At 46.0% G+C, this 19,543-nt stretch overlaps 1 protein-coding gene across 2 annotated transcripts in view; it reads right to left on the reverse strand.

Moving 5' to 3' along the window:
• The window catches only part of LOC126106913 (apoptosis-stimulating of p53 protein 1), a 315,526-nt gene extending 299,654 nt beyond the window's left edge, over positions 1–15,872 (reverse strand). For both annotated transcript variants that reach the window (XM_049913332.1, XM_049913331.1), the window contains exon 1: positions 15,018–15,872. In XM_049913332.1, the coding sequence (XP_049769289.1) occupies positions 15,018–15,821 (804 nt within the window). In that variant the 5' untranslated portion in view covers positions 15,822–15,872. The remainder of the gene's footprint in view (positions 1–15,017) is intronic.
• Positions 15,873–19,543: the final 3,671 nt, after the last annotated feature.

Consider the following 19,543-nt stretch of genomic DNA (forward strand, 5'->3'; position numbering starts at 1 on the left):
CACATTTATAAACAACGTAATTCCGTGGTTAACGTATCCTGTGGTAAAGGATAATGTGTAGCTATTCTCGAACTGAGGCGAGTGTAAGTTGCTCTGAACGTCATGTTCGCCTCACCAGTTTTGAACCGTACCCTAACGAACGTCCACAGACATCTTTTTCCGTCTTCGATGGGCAGTGTGTGACGTCAACATGAGGTCATTTTTGTATGAAGTCCTGTGAAATGAGTGTTTCCCGGACCGGACAGGACTGGACGCAAAGTTCCTAGATAACAGAACGCAGGATGTCATTCTCAATGGAGAAAAGTCTTCCGAAGTAAGTGTGATTTCAGGTGTGTCGCAGGGAAGTGTCGTAGGACCGTCGCTGTTCACGATATATTCCCACGCCCGGTTTCCCGGGTTCGATTCCCGGCGGGGTCAGGGATTTTCTCTGCCTCGTGATGACTGGGTGTTGTGTGATGTCCATAGGTTAGTTAGGATTAAGTATTTCTAAGTTCTAGGGGACTGATGACCATAAATGTTAAGTCCCATAGTGGTCAGAGCCATTTGAACCATTTTTTCAGTTCACAATATACATAAATGACCTTGTGCATAACATCGGAGGTTCACTGAGACTTTTTGCGGATGATGCTGTGGTATATCGAGAGGTTGTAACAATGGAAAATTGTACTGGAATGCAGGAGGATCTGCAGCGAATTGACGCATGGTGGAGGGAATGGCAATTGAATCTCAATGTAGACAAGTGTAATGTGCTGCGAATACATAGAAAGAAAGATCACTTATCATTTAGCTACAATATAGCAGGTCTGCAACTGGAAGCAGTTAATTCCATAAATTATCTGGGAGTACGCATTAGGAGTGATTTAAAATGGAATGATCATATAAAGTTGATCGTCGGTAAAGCAGATGCCAGACTGAGATTCATTGGAAGAATCCTAAGGAAATGCAATCCGAAAACAAAGGAAGTAGGTTACAGTACGCTTGTTCGCCCACTGCTTGAATACTGCTCAGCAGTGTGGGATCCGTACCAGATAGGGTTGATAGAAGAGATAGAGAAGTTCCAACGGAGAGCAGCGCGCTTCGTTACAGGATCATTTAGTAATCGCGAAAGCGTTACGGAGATGATAGATAAACTCCAGTGGAAGACTCTGCAGGAGAGACGCTCAGTAGCTCGGTACGGGCTTTTGTCAAAGTTTCGAGAACATACCTTCACCGAAGAGTCAAGCAGTATATTGCTCCCTCCTACGTATATCTCGCGAAGAGACCATGAGGATAAAATCAGAGAGATTAGAGCCCACACAGAGGCATACCGACAATCCTTCTTTCCACGAACAATACGAGACTGGAATAGAAGGGAGAACCGATAGACGTACTCAAAGTACCCTCCACCACACACCGCCAGGTGGCTGGCGGAGTATCGATGTAGATGTAGATGTAGATACGGGCAGTCTGCGGTGGACGAGGAGCATCAGGCTACGGGGTAGGCCATAACTTTGCAAGCAGGTAGCTTCCTGGAACACTGGGCAAAAATTTCACGGATATCTTTACGGCCACAAATATCACTGTGCGCACGCACTTTCGACTATATACATAACGACCGAGTCTGGCGCCGGAGGCCCCCTTTGCGGTTTTCACACCGCAACATCCCCTTCCGGCCGCCCCCCCCCCCCCCCCCCTTTCATCCTCAGCGCATTTCTCGGGTACATTGGTGAAACGTTTCGACGTCAAGAGTAACATGCGTTGCATCACTGTTCATGTTTTTCATGACCTCTCAAATACTGCTAAAAATATATCGATCCATTAGAAAATCTGCATTGATAGACGAAATACAACTATTATCATTGTACCAAAGTTGCATGACCATCTCGTTTCGGTATCTTGAACGGTTCAAGAAATGAAAAGTGTTTCACTCAGTATACGGAAATGTACAGTGGTTGGACAAAAATATGGAAAGACTGCAAGAAATGCACGCTTGAACATAAATGCAGATGTTGAAATTTGGAAATTCGTGGTAAGTTCCTATGGGACGAAACTGCTGAGGTCGTCGGTCCCTAGTCTTACACACTACTTAAACTAACTTACCCATGCCAGAGGGAGGACTCGAAGCTCCGACCGGGGGCGCGGCGCAGATGTTGAACAAGTCTGTAGGTTTTTATTAAAAATGACATTCCACCAGCTGCACTTATTTTTTATTTACTTCCCTACTAGTTCCGACGTTGCGTCAACGCCATCTTCAGGCCCGTACACTTTGATGAAATCAGTTGTGTGTGGCTCAGTCTAGAAGTCGGCTGTGAGATCATCACGTGCCCGAGGTGTAACCATCACAGATAACATTTGTCAACAGCTCAGACATCTTGCAGACGTAGTCCAAAAACAGCGACCTGGAAGACTGCGTGAAGTGATGTTACTCCACGATAACGCCCGCATTCTGCTAGATTGACAACGAACACTATACAGTTGGGAAGTCATTCCGCACCCACCTAATTCACCTGCTCTTTCACCCTCTGATTTTTTAATTGTTCCTCTCTCTGTCGAACAGTCTTCAAGGAATTCCCTTTCCGGCAGAATATGCGCTCCGAATATGTCTCTACGAGTTTTTCGCCTCAAAACAACATGATTTCTACAGCTGCAGCACCGAAAACTTTCCACAGCGTTGCCAGATTGCTGTATATTATTGATGACTACAGTCTCTGTTATGTGTATGTGTTGTGTTTATTTACACTTATGAAAAAAAGATACGAACTTATGCACCAACCCAGTACAACCCCTCAGATCGCGATCCACCGCCACCACCTTGAACTTGCCACTACTTTGCAGGAAGAATGACAGTACATACCCTGAAAATCAATACGGAGTCTGTGGCCGAGCGGTTCTAGGCGCTTGTGTCCGGAACCGCGCTGCTGCTGCGGTCGCAGGTTCGAATCCTGCCGCGGGCATGGATGTGTGTGATGTCCTTAGGTTAGTTAGGTTTAAGTAGTTCTAAGTCTAGGGGACTGATGACCTCACATGGTCAGTCCCATAGTGCTTAGAACCATTTGAACTTCTAAACGTGAAAATAACAATTTTCTTTGTAAGTCCGCAGAGCATTGTCAGTAATGCCAAGTCGGAGATATAGGAGCATTATAAAACTATATAATAAGTAAGAATACACGTCATATTAGGCCAGAGTATTCAAAATGAAAGTAACAGAAGACGGAATTTAAACTTTAAAACAACTAGAACTTGTGCAACACCCGTATGGGTGACGCTCTTCTTCCGGTATGAGGATTTTTACGTTGCTGGTCATTTGCATAGCGACGCTGAAACGGGTCGGAGGTAACTGTCATTTTACAACACTCGCCCCGTGAAAAATCGCCTTTTGGCGCGGAACTTTTTGTAACATATTGGTACCTCGTTCATCACACAAGTTCTTCCCCTCACAAAGGCCCTTAATGTACTTTTTCCACAAATCAGGTCTCTCGGCTGCGCTTAACAGTGAAATACCCATTACACTCTTCATGTTTACCACCCTTACTCTAAATTAAAATTAAAAGCATTCTCTTTGTGTGACTTCAAAACATGACCCGGCCGTTGTGGCCGAGAGGTTCTAGGCGCATCAGTCCGGAACCGTGCTGCTGCTACGGTCGCAGGTTCGAATCCTACCTCGGACATGCATGTGTGTGATGTCCGTAGGTTAGCTAGGTTTAATTAGTTCTAAGTCTAGGGTACATCGCCGGCCGCGGTGGTCTAGCGGTTCTAGGCGCGCAGTCCGGAACCGCGCGACTGCTGCGGTCGCAGGTTCGAATCCTGCCTCGGGCATGGATGTGTGTGATGTTCTTAGGTTAGTTAGGTTTAAGTAGTTCTAAGTTCTAGGGGACTGATGACCACAGTAGTTAAGTCCCATAGTGCTCAGAGCCATTTGAACCATTTTTTTAGGGTACATCAGCTGTTAAGTCCAATAGTGCTTAGAGCCATTTGAACCATTTGCATTTATGCTTCCGAGACTATTGGGAGCTGCTCTGCGTGCAACAGGTTTTCCTACACAGTATTAAGAATGTTAATTTACTGGGTTTTCCATATTTTTGTCCACCCCTGCAGATAGCGGTTCCCGTAGTACATCTGCCTACATACTCCGCAAGCCACCGTACGGTGTGTGGCAGTGGGTACCTTGTACAATTACTAGTCATTTCATTTCTTTTTCCACAGGCAAATAGAGTGAGTGAAAGACACCTGTATATAAGCTCCCGTATAAGTCTTATTAGAGCCTATTTGGGATTGGGGAATGCCTCGAGAACTTTACCTGCCATCATGTTTAGTGCACATAGTGAAGTAGCCACGATATGCAAACAGGTTACAAACCCAACTCTTTCGGAAATGCTTCCACACTTGGCCGGGAAGACAGTCACCATGCCCTTCTACATGTGAAATAAGTTTTTCCGTTTCTGCATTAAAACAATGACTACACAGTCCTCCCCCCTCGACCCGCTTTATACAGCCTCCATTCCTAGTGCTACCACCTGCCGTCTATGAGTGATTATTCTGTGTCGACGTCGAACATACGCAGTAGTCACATTGATGTGACTGTATAGCTAGGAAAAAACTACAGTCTATAAGCCGCCGCAGGAGCCCTAATTTCTGTTCATGGTCATTACGCGAAATGTATGCTGGCAGCAGTAGAATCGTTCTGCAGTCAGCTACAAATGCTGGTTCTCCAAAATTTTGTCAACAGTGTTCCTGAAAATCCGGGCACTCCAATACAAGTTTCCGAAGTATCTCTATAACACCTGCGTGCAGCCTGCCTCTGATTTGACTCGTCGTGTTTCTTTAATTCGATCTGGTAAGGATCCCAAACACTTCACCAGTACTCAAAAATACGTCGCACTAGCGTTTTACACTAGAGCGCCAGAGGAACTGGTATAGGCATGCGTATTCAAATACAGACATGTAAACAGGCAGAATATCGGTTATGCGGCTGCAATGGCAGGGTACAAGATTTAAGTGAGTTTGAACGTGGAGTTACAGTCCGAGGTAGCGATGACGTGAGGATTTTCCTTGCGCCCACTTCACGAGTGTATCAGGAATCCGGTAAAGCATCAAATCTCCGACACCGCTGCGGCCCAAAAAAAGATCCTGCGAGAACGGGACCAACGACGACTGAAGAGAATCGTTCAACGTGACAAAAGTGCAGCCCTTCCGCAAATTGCTGCAAATTTCAATGCTGCGCCATCAACAAGTGTCAGTGTGCGAACCATTGAACAAAACATCATCGATATACGCTTTACGCATTGCCTGGGCCCGTCAACACCGACATTGGACTGTTGATGACTGGAAACATGTTGCCTGGTCGGACGAGTCTCTTTTCAAATTTTATCGAGCGGATAGACGTGTATGGGTACGGAGACAACCTCGTGAATCCATGGACTCTTCATGTTGTCAGGGGACTGTTCAAGTTGGTGGAGGTTCTGTAATGGTGTGGCGCGTGTGTAACTGGAGTGATATGGGACCTCTGATACGTGTAGATACGACCCTTGACAGGTGACACGTACGTAAGCATAGTGTCTGACCACCTGCATCCATTCATTTCCACTGTGCATTCCGACATATTCCAGCAGGACAATGCGACACCACGTCGAGAATTGCTACAGAGTGGCTCCAGGAACACTCTTTCGAGTTTAAAAACTTCCGCTGGCCACCAAATTTCCCAGACAGGAAGATTATTCACCATATCTGGGATGACTTTCAACGTGGTGTTCAGAAGAGAATTGCACCCCCTAGTACCCCCTTGGATTTGTGGAGTCTGCAGGACTCATGGTGTCAATTCCCTCCAGCCTTCTTCTGACATTAGTCGAGTCCATTACACGCCGTGTGGCGGCACTTGGCACTTCTGCTCTTCGCGGGGGCCTTACACGATATTAGTTAGGCACGTGCACCAGTTTCTTTGGGTGTCCAGTGTACACGGGATCTCCTTTACAAATGAACCATACTTCATCTACATCTACATACATACTCCGCAATTCACCATACGGTGGGTGGCGGAGGGTACCTCGTACCATAACTAGCACCTTCTGTCCCTGTTCCACTCCCAAACAGAACGAGGGAAAAATGACTGCCTATATGCCTCTGTACGAGCCCTAATCTCTCTTATCTTATCTTTGTGGTCTTTCCGCGAAATGTTAAGTTCGCGGCAGTAAAATTGTACTGCAGTCAGCCTCAAATGCTGGTTCTCTAAATTTACTCAGTAGCGATTCACGAAAAGAACGCCTCCTTTCCTCCAGAGACTCCCACCCGAGTTCCTGAAGCATTTCCGTAACACTCGCGTGATGATCAAACCTACCAGTAACAAATCTAGCAGCCCGCCTCTGAATTGCTTCTATGTCCTCTCTCAATCCGACCTGATAGGGATCCCAAACGCTCGAGCAGTACTCGAGAATAGGTCGTATTAGTGTTTTATAAACGGTCTCCTTCACAGATGAACCGCCTTCCCCACAACTGCCATAACATGCTTGCTCCACTTCATATCGCTCTGCAACGTTACGCCAAAATATTTAATCGGCGTGACTGTGTCAAGCGCTACACTACTAATGGAGTATTCAAACATTACGGGATTCTTTTTTCCTATTCATCTGCATTAATTTACATTTATCTATATTTAGAGTTAGCTGCCATTCTTTACACCAATCACAAATCCTGTCCAAGTCATCTTGTATGCTCCTACAGTCATTCAACGACGACACCTTTTCGTACAGCACAGCATCATTAGCAAACAGCCGCACATTGCTATTCACCCTATCCAAAAATTCATTTATGTAAATAGAAAACAACAGCGGACCTACCACACTTCCCTGGGGCCCTCCAGATGAACACTCACCATCGAGGACAACGTACTGGGTTCTGTTACTTAAGAACACTTTCTCAACACTCCCGCAACAAACCCTACCACAACAAACGCCTGCTCTGTTGCACAGCAGAAATGCAGAGTGGCAGACGCCACGGCACTGAAGAGCGTGAGGAGTATCAGCGGCCACAGCACGGAGCCCTGGGGAGCGCCCGGCCGCCGCCGCTCGCATGCTTGTTGCGCGCTGCGGCGCGGCGGAATTCAATGACTGCGCCGTGCTGGGCGCAGATATTCGTCCGCGGCGGCGCGGGCGGCTGCCGTGAATAAAACATCAGCAGCGGCCGGCCCAGGGCATCCATCATCCGCCGGATTTCGCGCCTCCGGCGGAAAACTGTTTCCGCAAAACGCGCGCCTTTGTGCAGCCCGAGCCTCCCACGCGCTCGAGGATACTATCCCTTTGAATTTCGCTGGCGACTGCACTTCATTCTAAGCTGCCTCGCGCGTTAAAAATTCACTGCACAGGCCCCCCCCAGAGGCGGGCCGTGCAGTCAAAGGCGGCGGCGCGCGCTCCGCAAGCGGAACTTCAGTTTCACGGATTTCCCTCGGGCTGGCGTGCTGTACGGCCGTTATCCCCTATTCGTCTTTGCGGGGGTGCAGCTCAGAAGGCGCCAGGTGTCGGCTTACACAGCAGACTGGGGCCATTTGAATAGCGCAGACGTCTCCTCCCTCTCACTTCGCTTTTATTACAGTTTTCATCCTCTGCCGTGAAAAGCGAGCTCCTCTCTCCACTTGCAAAAATTTCAAGAGGACTGATCGATTTTCCCTGGCGTGCTCTGCCATCACGCTCTAAGAATCAGACCGTTATTCATGCTGATTTGTTAAATATGAAGAATAGTCTCCAGCACAAAAAAATAAAAAAAGCAAGCCTGTTCCAGTAAAGATGGGAAAATGATAAGGGAAGAAGAACAGGTAGTGGGATGATGTGCGGACTATTTCAAAGGCACACTAAGCACCAGCTTAGAAGATGAAGAGACAGCTGCACAGGAGGAAAGAGTGGAAGTAGAAAATGACGCCAATGATGCAAGGAAGACAACAGTACAAGAGGTCTCCCAGGTTGTGCACGTCAAAAAACAATAAAGCCCCTGAGGAAGGCGACATAATCCCTGAATTAGTAAAAACTGGTGGTGAGGTTGTAATAAAGGAACTGCACATATTAATATCACACATTTGGGAAACAGAAACTATGCCAGATAACTGGAAAACTGAAATAATAATCCCCATCTATAAGAAAGTGGGCAGAACAGCACGTGAAAACTATAGAGATATAACACTCTTAAGCACAGCTTATAAGATCTTCACAAGCATATTAAACTAAAGGATACAGAAGTGCACAGAAGACATACTAGGTCAATATCAGTGTGGCTTTCGACCAGACAGAGGAACAAGTATCAAATAGTGCAAAAGTTGTATGAATACGATACAGATCTGCTTTTCCTATTCATCGACTTCAAACAAGCCTTTGGCAGCATAAACCGGCAAGAACTACACAGAGTACTGGAAGAAGTTGGTGCATGTGCTCAAGTAATCAAAATGACAGTGACAGAGACAAGAGCAAAAGTGAAGGTCCTTAGAAGAACAAGTGAAAGCTTTCATTTTAACAGAGTTGTGTATCAAGGTGATAGTCTCTCCACTGTCCTATTCAATATAGCCCTGCATACTGTAGTAAATAAAATCAACAAAAGAGGCGCTATACTTATGAAAACTAATCGGATATGTGCATACCCTGATGACATTGCTACGTTGTGGTCTTCAGTCCTGAGACTGGTTTGATGCTACTCTGTCCTGTGCAAGTTTCTTCATCTCCCAGTACCTAATGCAACCTACATCCTTCTGAATCTGCTTGGTGTATTCATCTCTTGGTCTCCCTCTACAATTTTTACCCTCCACGCTGCCCTCCAATACTAAATTGGTGATCCCTTGATGTCTCAGAACATGTCCTAACACCCGATCCCTTCCTCTAGTCAAGTTGTGCCACAAACTTCTCTTCTCCCCAATCCTATTCAATACCTCATCATTAGTACACTCCATGAAACATAACGGGCAATGAAAACAGTAGCATTAAAAATTGGCCTCGCAGTAAATGAAAACAAAACAAAATGTTTAGTAATGTCACAATCTGAGGCCAGAAGAACTCCTAAAGGTCTAAACATGAATGGGAAGTGTTTCCAAGGAGTGTCCCCATTAAAGCCGGCCGCGGTGGTCTAGTGGTTCTAGGCGCGCAGTCCGGAACCGCGGGACTGCTACGGTCGCGGGTTCGAATCCTACCTCGGGCATGAATGTGTGTGATGTCCTTAGGTTAGTTAGGTTTAAGTAGTTCTAAGTTCTAGGGGACTGATGACCACAGAAGTTAAGTCCCATAGTGCTCAGAGCCATTTGAACCATTTTTTTGTCCCCATTTAACAAATTGGGAGCCCTAATAACAAATGATAACAGTGTTGGAAAGGCTATAAGGGAAAGAATACAAACAGGAAACAGAGCGCACTTTTGCAAATATGCAACATTTCAGAAACAGCCTTGTTACAAGAAAAAAAGACTATTAATACATAACTCCCTACTCCGCCCAATTATCACATACGGGTCACAGGTATGGACGTTGGCAGAACATGATAAAAATGCACTAAGAACCTTTGAGCGGCAAATACTACGCAAAAACTATGGTCCAATAAGACAGGAAGACATATCGAGAATACACTATAACGCCGAATTACAAAAGTTAATACGAGACACGTTCGTAGTAAGATTTGTGAAATCACAGCGAATACGATGGTTAGGACACGTGGAGAGAATGGCAGAGTACAGAATTCCAAATAAAATGACAAAAGGTGTGCAGCTAGGCGGAAAGGGAGACCTGGAAGAAGATGGACTGACGACGTAATAGTGGATCTCACCAGTACAGGAGTCAAGGGATGGAAAGGAGCAGCAAATAAGCGAGAAATGTGGAGGAATAGCGTTGAAGAAGCCAAGGCTCACCAAGGGCTGTAGCACTACTGAAGAAGTAGAGGAAAAAGAAGAAGAAGCAGTCTCCAACACATGGTGTTGCGTTGGTCAAAAGTCCACTAACATTCCCCAACCGCTCGCTAAACCCAGTCAGTGTATGGTACAATACTTAACATTGCCTCCTGGGGAGGGGGGTTCAAATGGCTCTGAGCACTACGGGACTTAACATCTGAGGTCATCAGTCCCCTAGAACTAGCCTAAGGACATCACACACATCCATGCCCGAGGCAGAATTCGACACTGCGACCGGAGCAGTCGCGCGCTTCCGGACTGAAGCGCCTAGAACCGCTCGGCCACAGAGGCCGGCTGGGGGGGGGGGGGATGGGGCGGGGAAGCTTGTTGCACAGTTCGGAGAAAGGGAAACAATCGAAACTAATGAATTTCTATAACAACGTTTAAGAAAACACGAGTGGTGGACAACAATAGGCGATGTCGCAAGCATCATTACGTGACATGAAAAACGGCAAGTATGCCTTTTATATCAGTAGCCTTCAGGAGTGGTCTGATGCGGCCCTCTACGACGTCGTCGACTGTGCCGACCTCTTTCTCTCAGAGAACCAGTGGCACCTTACGGCCTCGATTATTTGTTGGTTATTTTCCAATATCTGTTTTTCCCTACAGTTTTGACCCTCCATAGCTCCCCCTTCTTCCACGGAACTTATTCCCTGATATCTCCTATCATGCTGTCCTTTCGCCTTGTCAATGCTTTCTACCCGTTCTTAACGTCGTAGATTCTGCAGAGAACCTCCTCATTTTCGAAAGGCAAGATGGTTCCTTCAAAAGGGCACGGGCAATTTCCTTACCCATCTTTGACACAGTCCGAGCTTGTTCTCCGTTTCTTAATGACTTCGATGTCCATGAGACATTAAACCGAATCTTCTTACAAAACAGCCTTCCAGGCAGAGACCTCTCACTGAGTTTCCTGTGGCGGAAAACTAGAGCACCGCAGATATTCACTGCCGCTTACAGAATGTCTGCGGAGACCTGGCGGTGAACAAAAACACGGTGAGTCGTTGGATGAGGCATCTATCATCATCGCAGTTAAGTCGCGTAAACCTGTCTGATCTCCAGCGTGCCGGCCGACTATCGCCGTACTGGGACGTACGGACACTCTCATTCGAGGTGATCGACGATCAGAATCGAACACCTCGCTGATTAACTGTCGACGATGTGGAGGTTATTGATACAGCAAGGCTTTGACTCCAACGTTCACCTGTACAGCGGTACCATGCGGCCATATGTGGCTCTCACAGTAACGTTGCGTAAGACCGTCGCATTGAACGGAGATTACGCTGAAAAATAGGGTTTTGTAGCCAAAAGAGTGGTGTATTGGAATCCTGGATAAAACCAACCTACTTTCAGAAAAAAATGCATTGCACTGCTTATTGAACGCCCTGTAATTACACACACCATGAACCAACAATCAGAATTATCAGGTCTTCTGTAGATTTTTAATTGTAATCAGCACAACAGATACATATTCGTGCTTGCTTACTTTCAAAGAAATGTACTGTGGTTTACCTTTCTAATAAAAAGGAATGCACAATTTGTACTTATCCACTGTATTTCCCAACAGATGCAATAATCTAATGAATAGTATTTCTCATCAGCCCAGTTAGACTCCTGAGTGCGTCGAATATTTTCTACCAATCATATTTACTTTCCTTCAGCATTTGTGATGTGCACCTCTTGGATACCAGGAGCACCTACGAGGGTTGTCCAGAAAGTAAGTTCCGATCGGTCGCGAAATGGACACCACAGTCAAAACCCGATGAAGCTTTGCACAGATGCGTTGGGCAGTTTCTCTAGTATGACTGTCGATCGCATCAAGACGTTCTTTTCAGTTGTGGGCGCACTGTGAGCGGGTAAAGGTGCCTACAACAACGATGCCTCCCGCCAAGTAGGAGGGCGCGCTGAGAGACTTTGCCTTACTGAATGCAGCCCGCCTAACACAACTGCCACGCACTTCCTTCTCAATGACAATTCTCAGCTGCACTCTGCAGGGGCAGTGAAGACGGTCCTGCAGCCTTTCCGATGGGAAGTGTTGGATCACCCACAACACAGTCCTAATTGGCTCGTCCTGAGTATCATCTCTGTTCACATGAAACGCTGGATACGAAGACAACACTTGGGCGCGGGCTACGCGCTATAGACCAGTGTAGATAATAATTGGAAAGCACAGGCGGCTGCCTTCTATGACGATGGTGTTGGAAATTTTGTATAACGCTCTGACAAATGTCTAAGTTGGAGCGGCGACTATGTGGATTAGTATCTGGAAAGTATAGCTAACTGTCCACCAGATTATGCCTTTCATGCAACTCATTTCAATGCCAAAAGGAGACAAGACAGCAGCCAAAAACTTTCTGTACTGCTAGCACCAAAGCGGTAAGGTACCCAATTTCCTTTGGTGTTTCGCGAAAAGACCGACAACAAGCTGAACCCGAGAGAATGCAAACCGATCACGAGTCAATGCCGTTCGCTCGCTCTCACCAGCCGTTTACAACAGAGAGAAATCTCGTTTGCTTATGTCTACCTGACACTTTATGCCTTAGAAAGATGATACTTGAGTATTGCTGTGGGTTTTACCGCACCTGTTCATTTTCATAGGCTGGCTGTACCATGAGCATGCCACAAAAGGCTGAAAAAGCAAAAACACTCTTTGCTGCTTTGGATCACATTGCCGGTCGCTGTGGCCGAGCGCTTCTAGGCGCTTCAGTCCCGAACCGCGCTGCTGCTACGGTCGCAGGTTGGAATCCTGCCTCGGGCATGGATGTGTGTGATGTCGTTAGGTTAGTTAGGCTTCAGTAGTTCTAAGTCTAGGGGACTGATGACCTCAGATGTTAACTCGTATAGCGCCTAGAGCCATTTGGATCACATTCAGAGATCGTCGAATGGCTTTGAGCAGTGCCCAGCAGTTCCACCATACGTACCAGAGTAAAAATTTTGGCCACACTACATTCATTCCAAAGCGGTCACATCACATTCAATGGGGTTGCGGGGTTGCAGTTCCACAATGTCCTTAGAGAGGGGCTTGAATCGTTGGGGGAGGGGGGCGGTATGGTGTCAGATATGCCAAAGGTTCTCAAGAGAGACGTTCTCTTGCACACTGCATTGTAAACTATCATTTCTGATTGGTAAATAAAAGTAAAGGAAAGCTCCAACAGAAGGGGTGGTTTGATGGCTCCTTTATGCCTCCTGAGGCCTTTATGACTGCTCCTGAGGCCCTTTAGTATCGATTCTGAGTGGTGCTGAGTACCACATGTTCAAATGTTTTCCTATGCCACCCGTAACAAGAACGTTTGATTTCAACACTGGGCTTCACAGTTCTGACCTGCGTTGGAGAGACATCAAGAGAAGCACTGAAATGGGGTTGAGAGGGTCGTGTGACACGTCCACCTTGGCATTACACAGAATTCTGGTGAATCTAGTGCGAATGTGCCCACATTAACCCACTTTACACCTCACATGAACATCTGAACTGTGACCTCTCCTTTGCGTGCGTCGACACTTTGCTGTTTGAGGCGTCACCGAGACCGATGGTGACGTCGGCCGGTGCCACACTTTTGCGCCATTATAGAGGGAGATTTTAGGCAGCTTTACGCCAAATTTCAGACTTTTGCGTCGCAATGGCGGAAAATGATGGGGTTTCGAAGCAGTGACCCCTAATTATTTTGCGCAGTGCTGATATAGCTTTTGAAATATTTCCTTTGAACCATCATAGAACTGATTGATGCTAGGTATAACTTAAGCAAGTTAATTTTGCTCTTATCCAAATATTGTTTAGAAGAAAAGAGATGTATCAATTCAGTCATTATTTACTGTAGTTAACCTGCTTTATAAATGTCGTACAATTCAGAATCAGTGTTTCTTTAAATTAAACAAATTTTTGACTGAGCTTGTGTGTAAATCAACGATGATGAACCTTTCAACGAGCAAATTTAAACATTAAAGGTTTGCTCTTCATAGCTTAACTACTTTTTTCTCTTAAAAATCATTACCGTGTTTTTCATATACAGTAGAGCGCCGATTATCCGAACGTCGGGCGACCGAACGACCGCTTAACCGAACTGTGTACTGGCTCGCACCTGTTACTCCCCCACCCTACCGTCCATCATCCCCCTCACTCCCAAACCGAGTTTCCCACAGCAGTCGCCGCACTGGGCCACCGATGGCGGAACTTTGCTCTAATGGGGCCTTCACAAGGCGCTGATGACCGGCCAAGTCACCAGTCTCAGATATCTGTAATGAAAAAAGTACGTGATTTAGCTGCTCGTAAGCGTGTAGGCTTGCTTAGGCAGACCATAATAAAGGACTTTTTTTAAGTTAATTTTGTATACTGTGTGTATTGCTAATGCAAAATGCGTTGTAATATGTATACATTTTTGTTTAATAAACTGTGCCACTTACTCTATATTCCTAATGAAGTTGCCTTTGTATGTTACTTTGTAATACTAAAAGATATGCCTGTTTTTATGAATAAATTTACTGTACAGTACTTCTTTTTGGCAAATAAACATATACAGTTCGATTATCCGAACAAACCAGTTTTCCGAACACCCATGTCCCCCAATTACTTCGGATAATCGATGCTCTACTGTATATAAAAAAATAATGTATATCGCAAATGACAACATTTAAAAGAACACCATTCCTATGATATTTGCATTAATATAGATTTACTGTAACTAACATAGTCTTACCAAATCTGTTTAATTTACAAATAGTGATAACACTAAAATGCTTCTTAAAGAAACTGAACCAATTTTAAATCGATAAAGGTTATGAGTAAATAAACATCACAGACCTTATAGTGAGCAAATTGAAACAATAACAGTTTCCTGTTTCAAGTGAATACTTTTCTTTTAGATAAGAACCACTATCTTTCACGTATAGAAAATCCACTGCATCCAAAGTATCAATATCTTACATCAGACTCATTGTCAGCTTTTGTATAACTCAGATGATTTACCTAGAAACCAATTTAGCCACACACTGGAAAGTTTTCATCGCTGTGCCCATAGTAACATGGCGAACCGCGCCCGGAATACATGCAAGTCTGAGACATTATGAGAACATTTGGTAGAGGCGATGAGAGGTACATCATGCAGCTTCCTACAGGGCATGCAGTTGGTTGCCTTCGCTAACTCACCTCTAGGGCAGCTGCTTGTTTCTCGTGTTGATGGTGATTTTGATGTCTCTGTTGATGCAGAACGATGAGGCGCTCGGGTTGGCTTCGAGGCAGACGAAAGGAGAGTCGCTCTGACAGCGACGACCAATCAGCTACCTGCGACCTCGACGACTCCGATCCATCTCTGAAGCTTGATCTCCCCACTGCACTTGCCGACCCAGTTTTCCACCACACTTCACCATCAACAGCATCGCTACTCAGACCAGCCACCAAAATCTTCCTCTCACTGCACTTATTGTTACCAGGTATAATGACATCGTTTGTGTCCCTATCTCGACATGTCCTGTTTGGGGGGAGCAAAGACCAGTCTACAGCAACAGGTATTTCAGAGTCCGCAACGTCCGATGAGACAGGTGAACTAACCAAATGCGCAACTACTGTGGTGTTCTGATAGGAACTTCCAATATTGTACCCGTCACTCCTGCAAGAGCTCATTTCATTTTTAGCGCACACATTACTCGGAAAGTTAATGGTCCCTACAGAGCGTTTTTTTGTGTATTCGTCGTTCCTCCCAGAAGCTACAGTATTTGAGTCCAAACCTAGGACGGTTCTTGAAGGACTGATTGCAGAGTACAATTCTTTATAGGGCTGCCTAGCGAAAAGGTTTGAATTGTGTATTGATAACTGATCAGTTCCCTGTTCTGAACACAAATTATTGTCACTAGAGGTATCCCAGTTTTTATCACTACTGCTACAAGCCAGAAGACTTGATGCCTCGTCAGAGTCCCTATTGTAGAGTTTCTTGTCATCAATCGCATAACCCATATTTACAGTGTCCAATTCACAGCCATCCACCCTCTGATATGGCTCCCCTGACACAGTACTACACCCTGGTGATGTACTCACCACAGAGTTATTGTTCCTATCACTCCCAACTTTCTTGCTCGACACACTCAAACTGTGTAGCAAGGCGTCGCACTCAAATGGGAAAATTTCTTGGTATTCCTCTAATAGGACTTTAGCATACTGCCTGTACTGCATACAACTGTCAGGTGATACAACTTTCGAATCGGCAAAGCAACCGACTGGGTCGCCTGACAACGAATTTACTTTCACGTTTCTTAAGTACCCTTGTGTGCACACAACTCGATGTTTACTGCTGGAATAAAACGAAGTTTCCATATCTGTAGATTCTGTTTTGTTGAGATTGTTATCACTCAAATCTGACTGGCTCACAGAGTCGCCAAAGGAGGCAAGTAGAACAGAGCTTTTCCCTACAATTTTCGTGTCCGTCTCCTTATCTACACCATAGTAAGACTCATCAGTTGATTGTAAATCCTCATGTTTTGGGTTTGGAAGAGCTACCATTCGCTCAGTGTTGGTACATAACTTATTATCCTCATCGTACCTAGACTTTTGGGAATCCTTTAAAACCTTCCTAGTTGCCTCAGGAGATACCACCGTAGCAGCGCGTAATTTCGCAACTATGTCTGCTACTTTAATGACTCTACACAGTTCACCGGCTGCTGAGTCTTGAGGAACTGATCCCATTTGTGCTGACGATGGCTTGTGACTGGGTTTATTGTCGCAGAGAGCAACATTCACGTCCGACTTGTTTGTTGACACGGGCGAGCTTCCACTGGAGCACAAAAAGTCTGAAGGATCTTTCACTGTCAAGACGTTTCCTGTCTTTTGGTCTCCTGCCAAAGTCGAAATGTCGATTTCGTAGGCTTTGTTGGACTGTACACGCTGAGCTATGTTTTGAAGCGATTTACTGAGCATTAACGAATAGCTACTAAGTGGAACCTTTCCATTCATTATGGTAACACTTGATAAATCATGCAGATTACAGCCATCACATGGGAGAACTCTGGAGCTGCAAGTACATGCTGATCTCTCATTTGTTGATGATTCCGACTTCAGAACATTTATGCCCATCTCAAAGAGTTGCACTTGTGAAGTGGACTCCGACTTTGAACCGACAGTATTAAGAGGAAGATCAGACTGCACTTTCTGGGCTCCTATCTTTGCAATGCTCAAGTTATTCAGCCTCGTGCACTCACCAGAAACAAAGAATCCTCTGGTTTGAACCTCTATACCAGTTCCTCCAGCATTCTTCGTGTTGGAATTTACCTTAGCACGCTGGATGCCCTTTCCTATGTCTGTACTTTGTGCCAAGAGGGCTTTGTAGAGCATCTTTCTTAGGCCATGGGTGGAAGTGTCAATAAGCAAAGTTTCAGTCTTATCAGAAGAGATAGTATCATTCATCTTGTCCCATTTCACTCTAATTTCGTTGGATTCTACGGAACATACGTGGGTTTTCTCTCCTGTGGGTGAACACAGGTTGACACTGCCAAGTTGGTCCATCACAACACTTTTTTCAGCAGGAATATGTGCCTTTAGTGGTAAATCCTCAGACATAACACTGTCAGTATTGCTTGGTGTGGCAATATCACTACCTGTTTTCTCGAGCTCACTATTTGTTTGGATAGATGATACACCTTGGAGGTAAGTTGCAGTTTTGGTACCAGTATTATCTTGATTCCATAGAGATATAATTTTCGGCGGGAAGAGAAGAGAGTTCTCCAAAACACCGCTGAGAAGACCTGAGGAAGATTCGTCAGCACAGCTGCTCTTCGTTCTTGCATCCCTTTCGCTTTTACCGTTTTTTGGGAAGGCTCCTTCGCCATCGTTTTTTATATGCATTCCACAGCTCTGAATGACCATTCCATTACCAGCGTCTCGACTCGTATCTACGCCATCAGCTCGTCTCTCATCGCCGCCACATGCGTGTATTGTTTTTCTTCCGATGGCCGGTGCTGCCTCTGGAGCGATCAAGTGAGTTTTGGGAGCTGTCTTCAAGGAATCTGTGCTCTGCCAGCAGTCCCCAGTGGGCGCGGTACGCAGCTCTGCCGGAGCCACTCGATGAGCCATCTGCTTGCGGCGGTCTCCCTTGCCCTCTCCGGCGTCCCATTTGACCAGTCTGTGCCGCATTTGACGCTCGCGACAGGTGTCGCTGACGTCACCACTGCGCGAGTCTGCCGACGTCGTTTCCGATTCGCTGCCGCTGCTGAAGCGATCGCGACCTCCTCCGGGGGAACCCCCGGCGGCGGTAGCAGCTTCCGGTTCCGGTGGCGGCAGCAGGCGTCGGGGAAGTCCCGGGGGCCGTAGTGGGGGCCGGCGCCACTGGCGGCGTCGCGACGCAGCTGCCGGCGGTGCCGCCGCCACAGAAGTGCACACGCAGGCCAGCATCCCGCATCGGCAGGTTCTACACGCGCGGCTGGGGCTCCGTAGTTCCTACCGCCAGCTCATGTGACGCCTGTGTGGAGTGGCCTCAGTACCATCGACGCTCTCGTCGCACACGGGGCAGCTACAGTTCCTCCGTGCACTGTGCAACTCTGGCCGACATTACTCGCTCAACCGTGTAAAGCTCTCCACTCGGCGCTAAGAAACCATTCTTGAGCCTTGCTTTCCTATTAGTCACTCGCTTCTCGAGATGGTGAGGCTGGAAGTGTGGACAGAGAGAACACCTCAGCTCCGTAAATGACAGAAAACAGCTGAACAGCTACCAAACAAATTATGATCCTGGATGGGTACATCTAAAGATTATATCAAGAAATGAGGCTTCAATGTTGGTCATCCATAGAGTGAATTCAGACAAGAGCTACCACACTCCACAAGCATCAACGCCCTTTACGTCCAACATCCGGCACAGAGAAGAATATAGCATTCACACCAGCCCAGATACCTTAAACTTTTCAAAGTTTTCGGCACACGGGATATGGAGACACAAGTTCACTACATGTGTCATATTCTTCCAGTCTATTTGTTTATTTTCTGACACGATTGTAAGTCTGTGAATTTGTATTGTACGTTCAGCCTCTCGCACGTCCAATCGGCGATCATTTTTCTTTAATATGTAGGTAATTCCAAAGCTAGCTGATGCCGCAGGGAGCAGGCGCAACTCCTGGCATATTGATCCAGTTTTCTAGCATCGATCAGCGGCGTACGTAACGTTCTCCAACTGCAGTTTTGTAAGACATGCTGTGGCCGACCAAACACAGCAGTACATGAGAAAATAACTGCTACAGAAGGAAAAATTTGTTGACTCCGTACGAAAGAAAGTAAATAACTCTGCATCCCACTGCGAAGTTACCCACAGACTTTAATGTAGTTTCTCTGTGTACTGCTATGTATACCAGAGAGGCAGATGAAACAAGATTTTGAGATCTTACGTTATATCACTGCTCTCGAAACACATCTGTGTGCCTTGCATCGTAGTATATAAAGTTACTGCGATATTTGTAACGTGGGGTGGGTGCAGACAATCTGATTATATCAAATCTTGTCTCTTGCCACGATCAGTTATGTCTGCGTGCTGTGACAAGTGTTCATTTCTGGAACCCTTGCTGTTCTCCATCTCCAGTCAACAGAACAGTGAGAACCAATGGACGCAACTCAAGATAAGCCCTCTTTTCTGCTCCACAGAAGAAGCACAAAGGCCCTGTTCAAAGCGCTATAATTGCATCATACACATATTTCAATGA

Source organism: Schistocerca cancellata, chromosome 10, assembly GCF_023864275.1.
Source record: "Schistocerca cancellata isolate TAMUIC-IGC-003103 chromosome 10, iqSchCanc2.1, whole genome shotgun sequence".
NCBI lineage: Eukaryota > Metazoa > Arthropoda > Insecta > Orthoptera > Acrididae > Schistocerca > Schistocerca cancellata.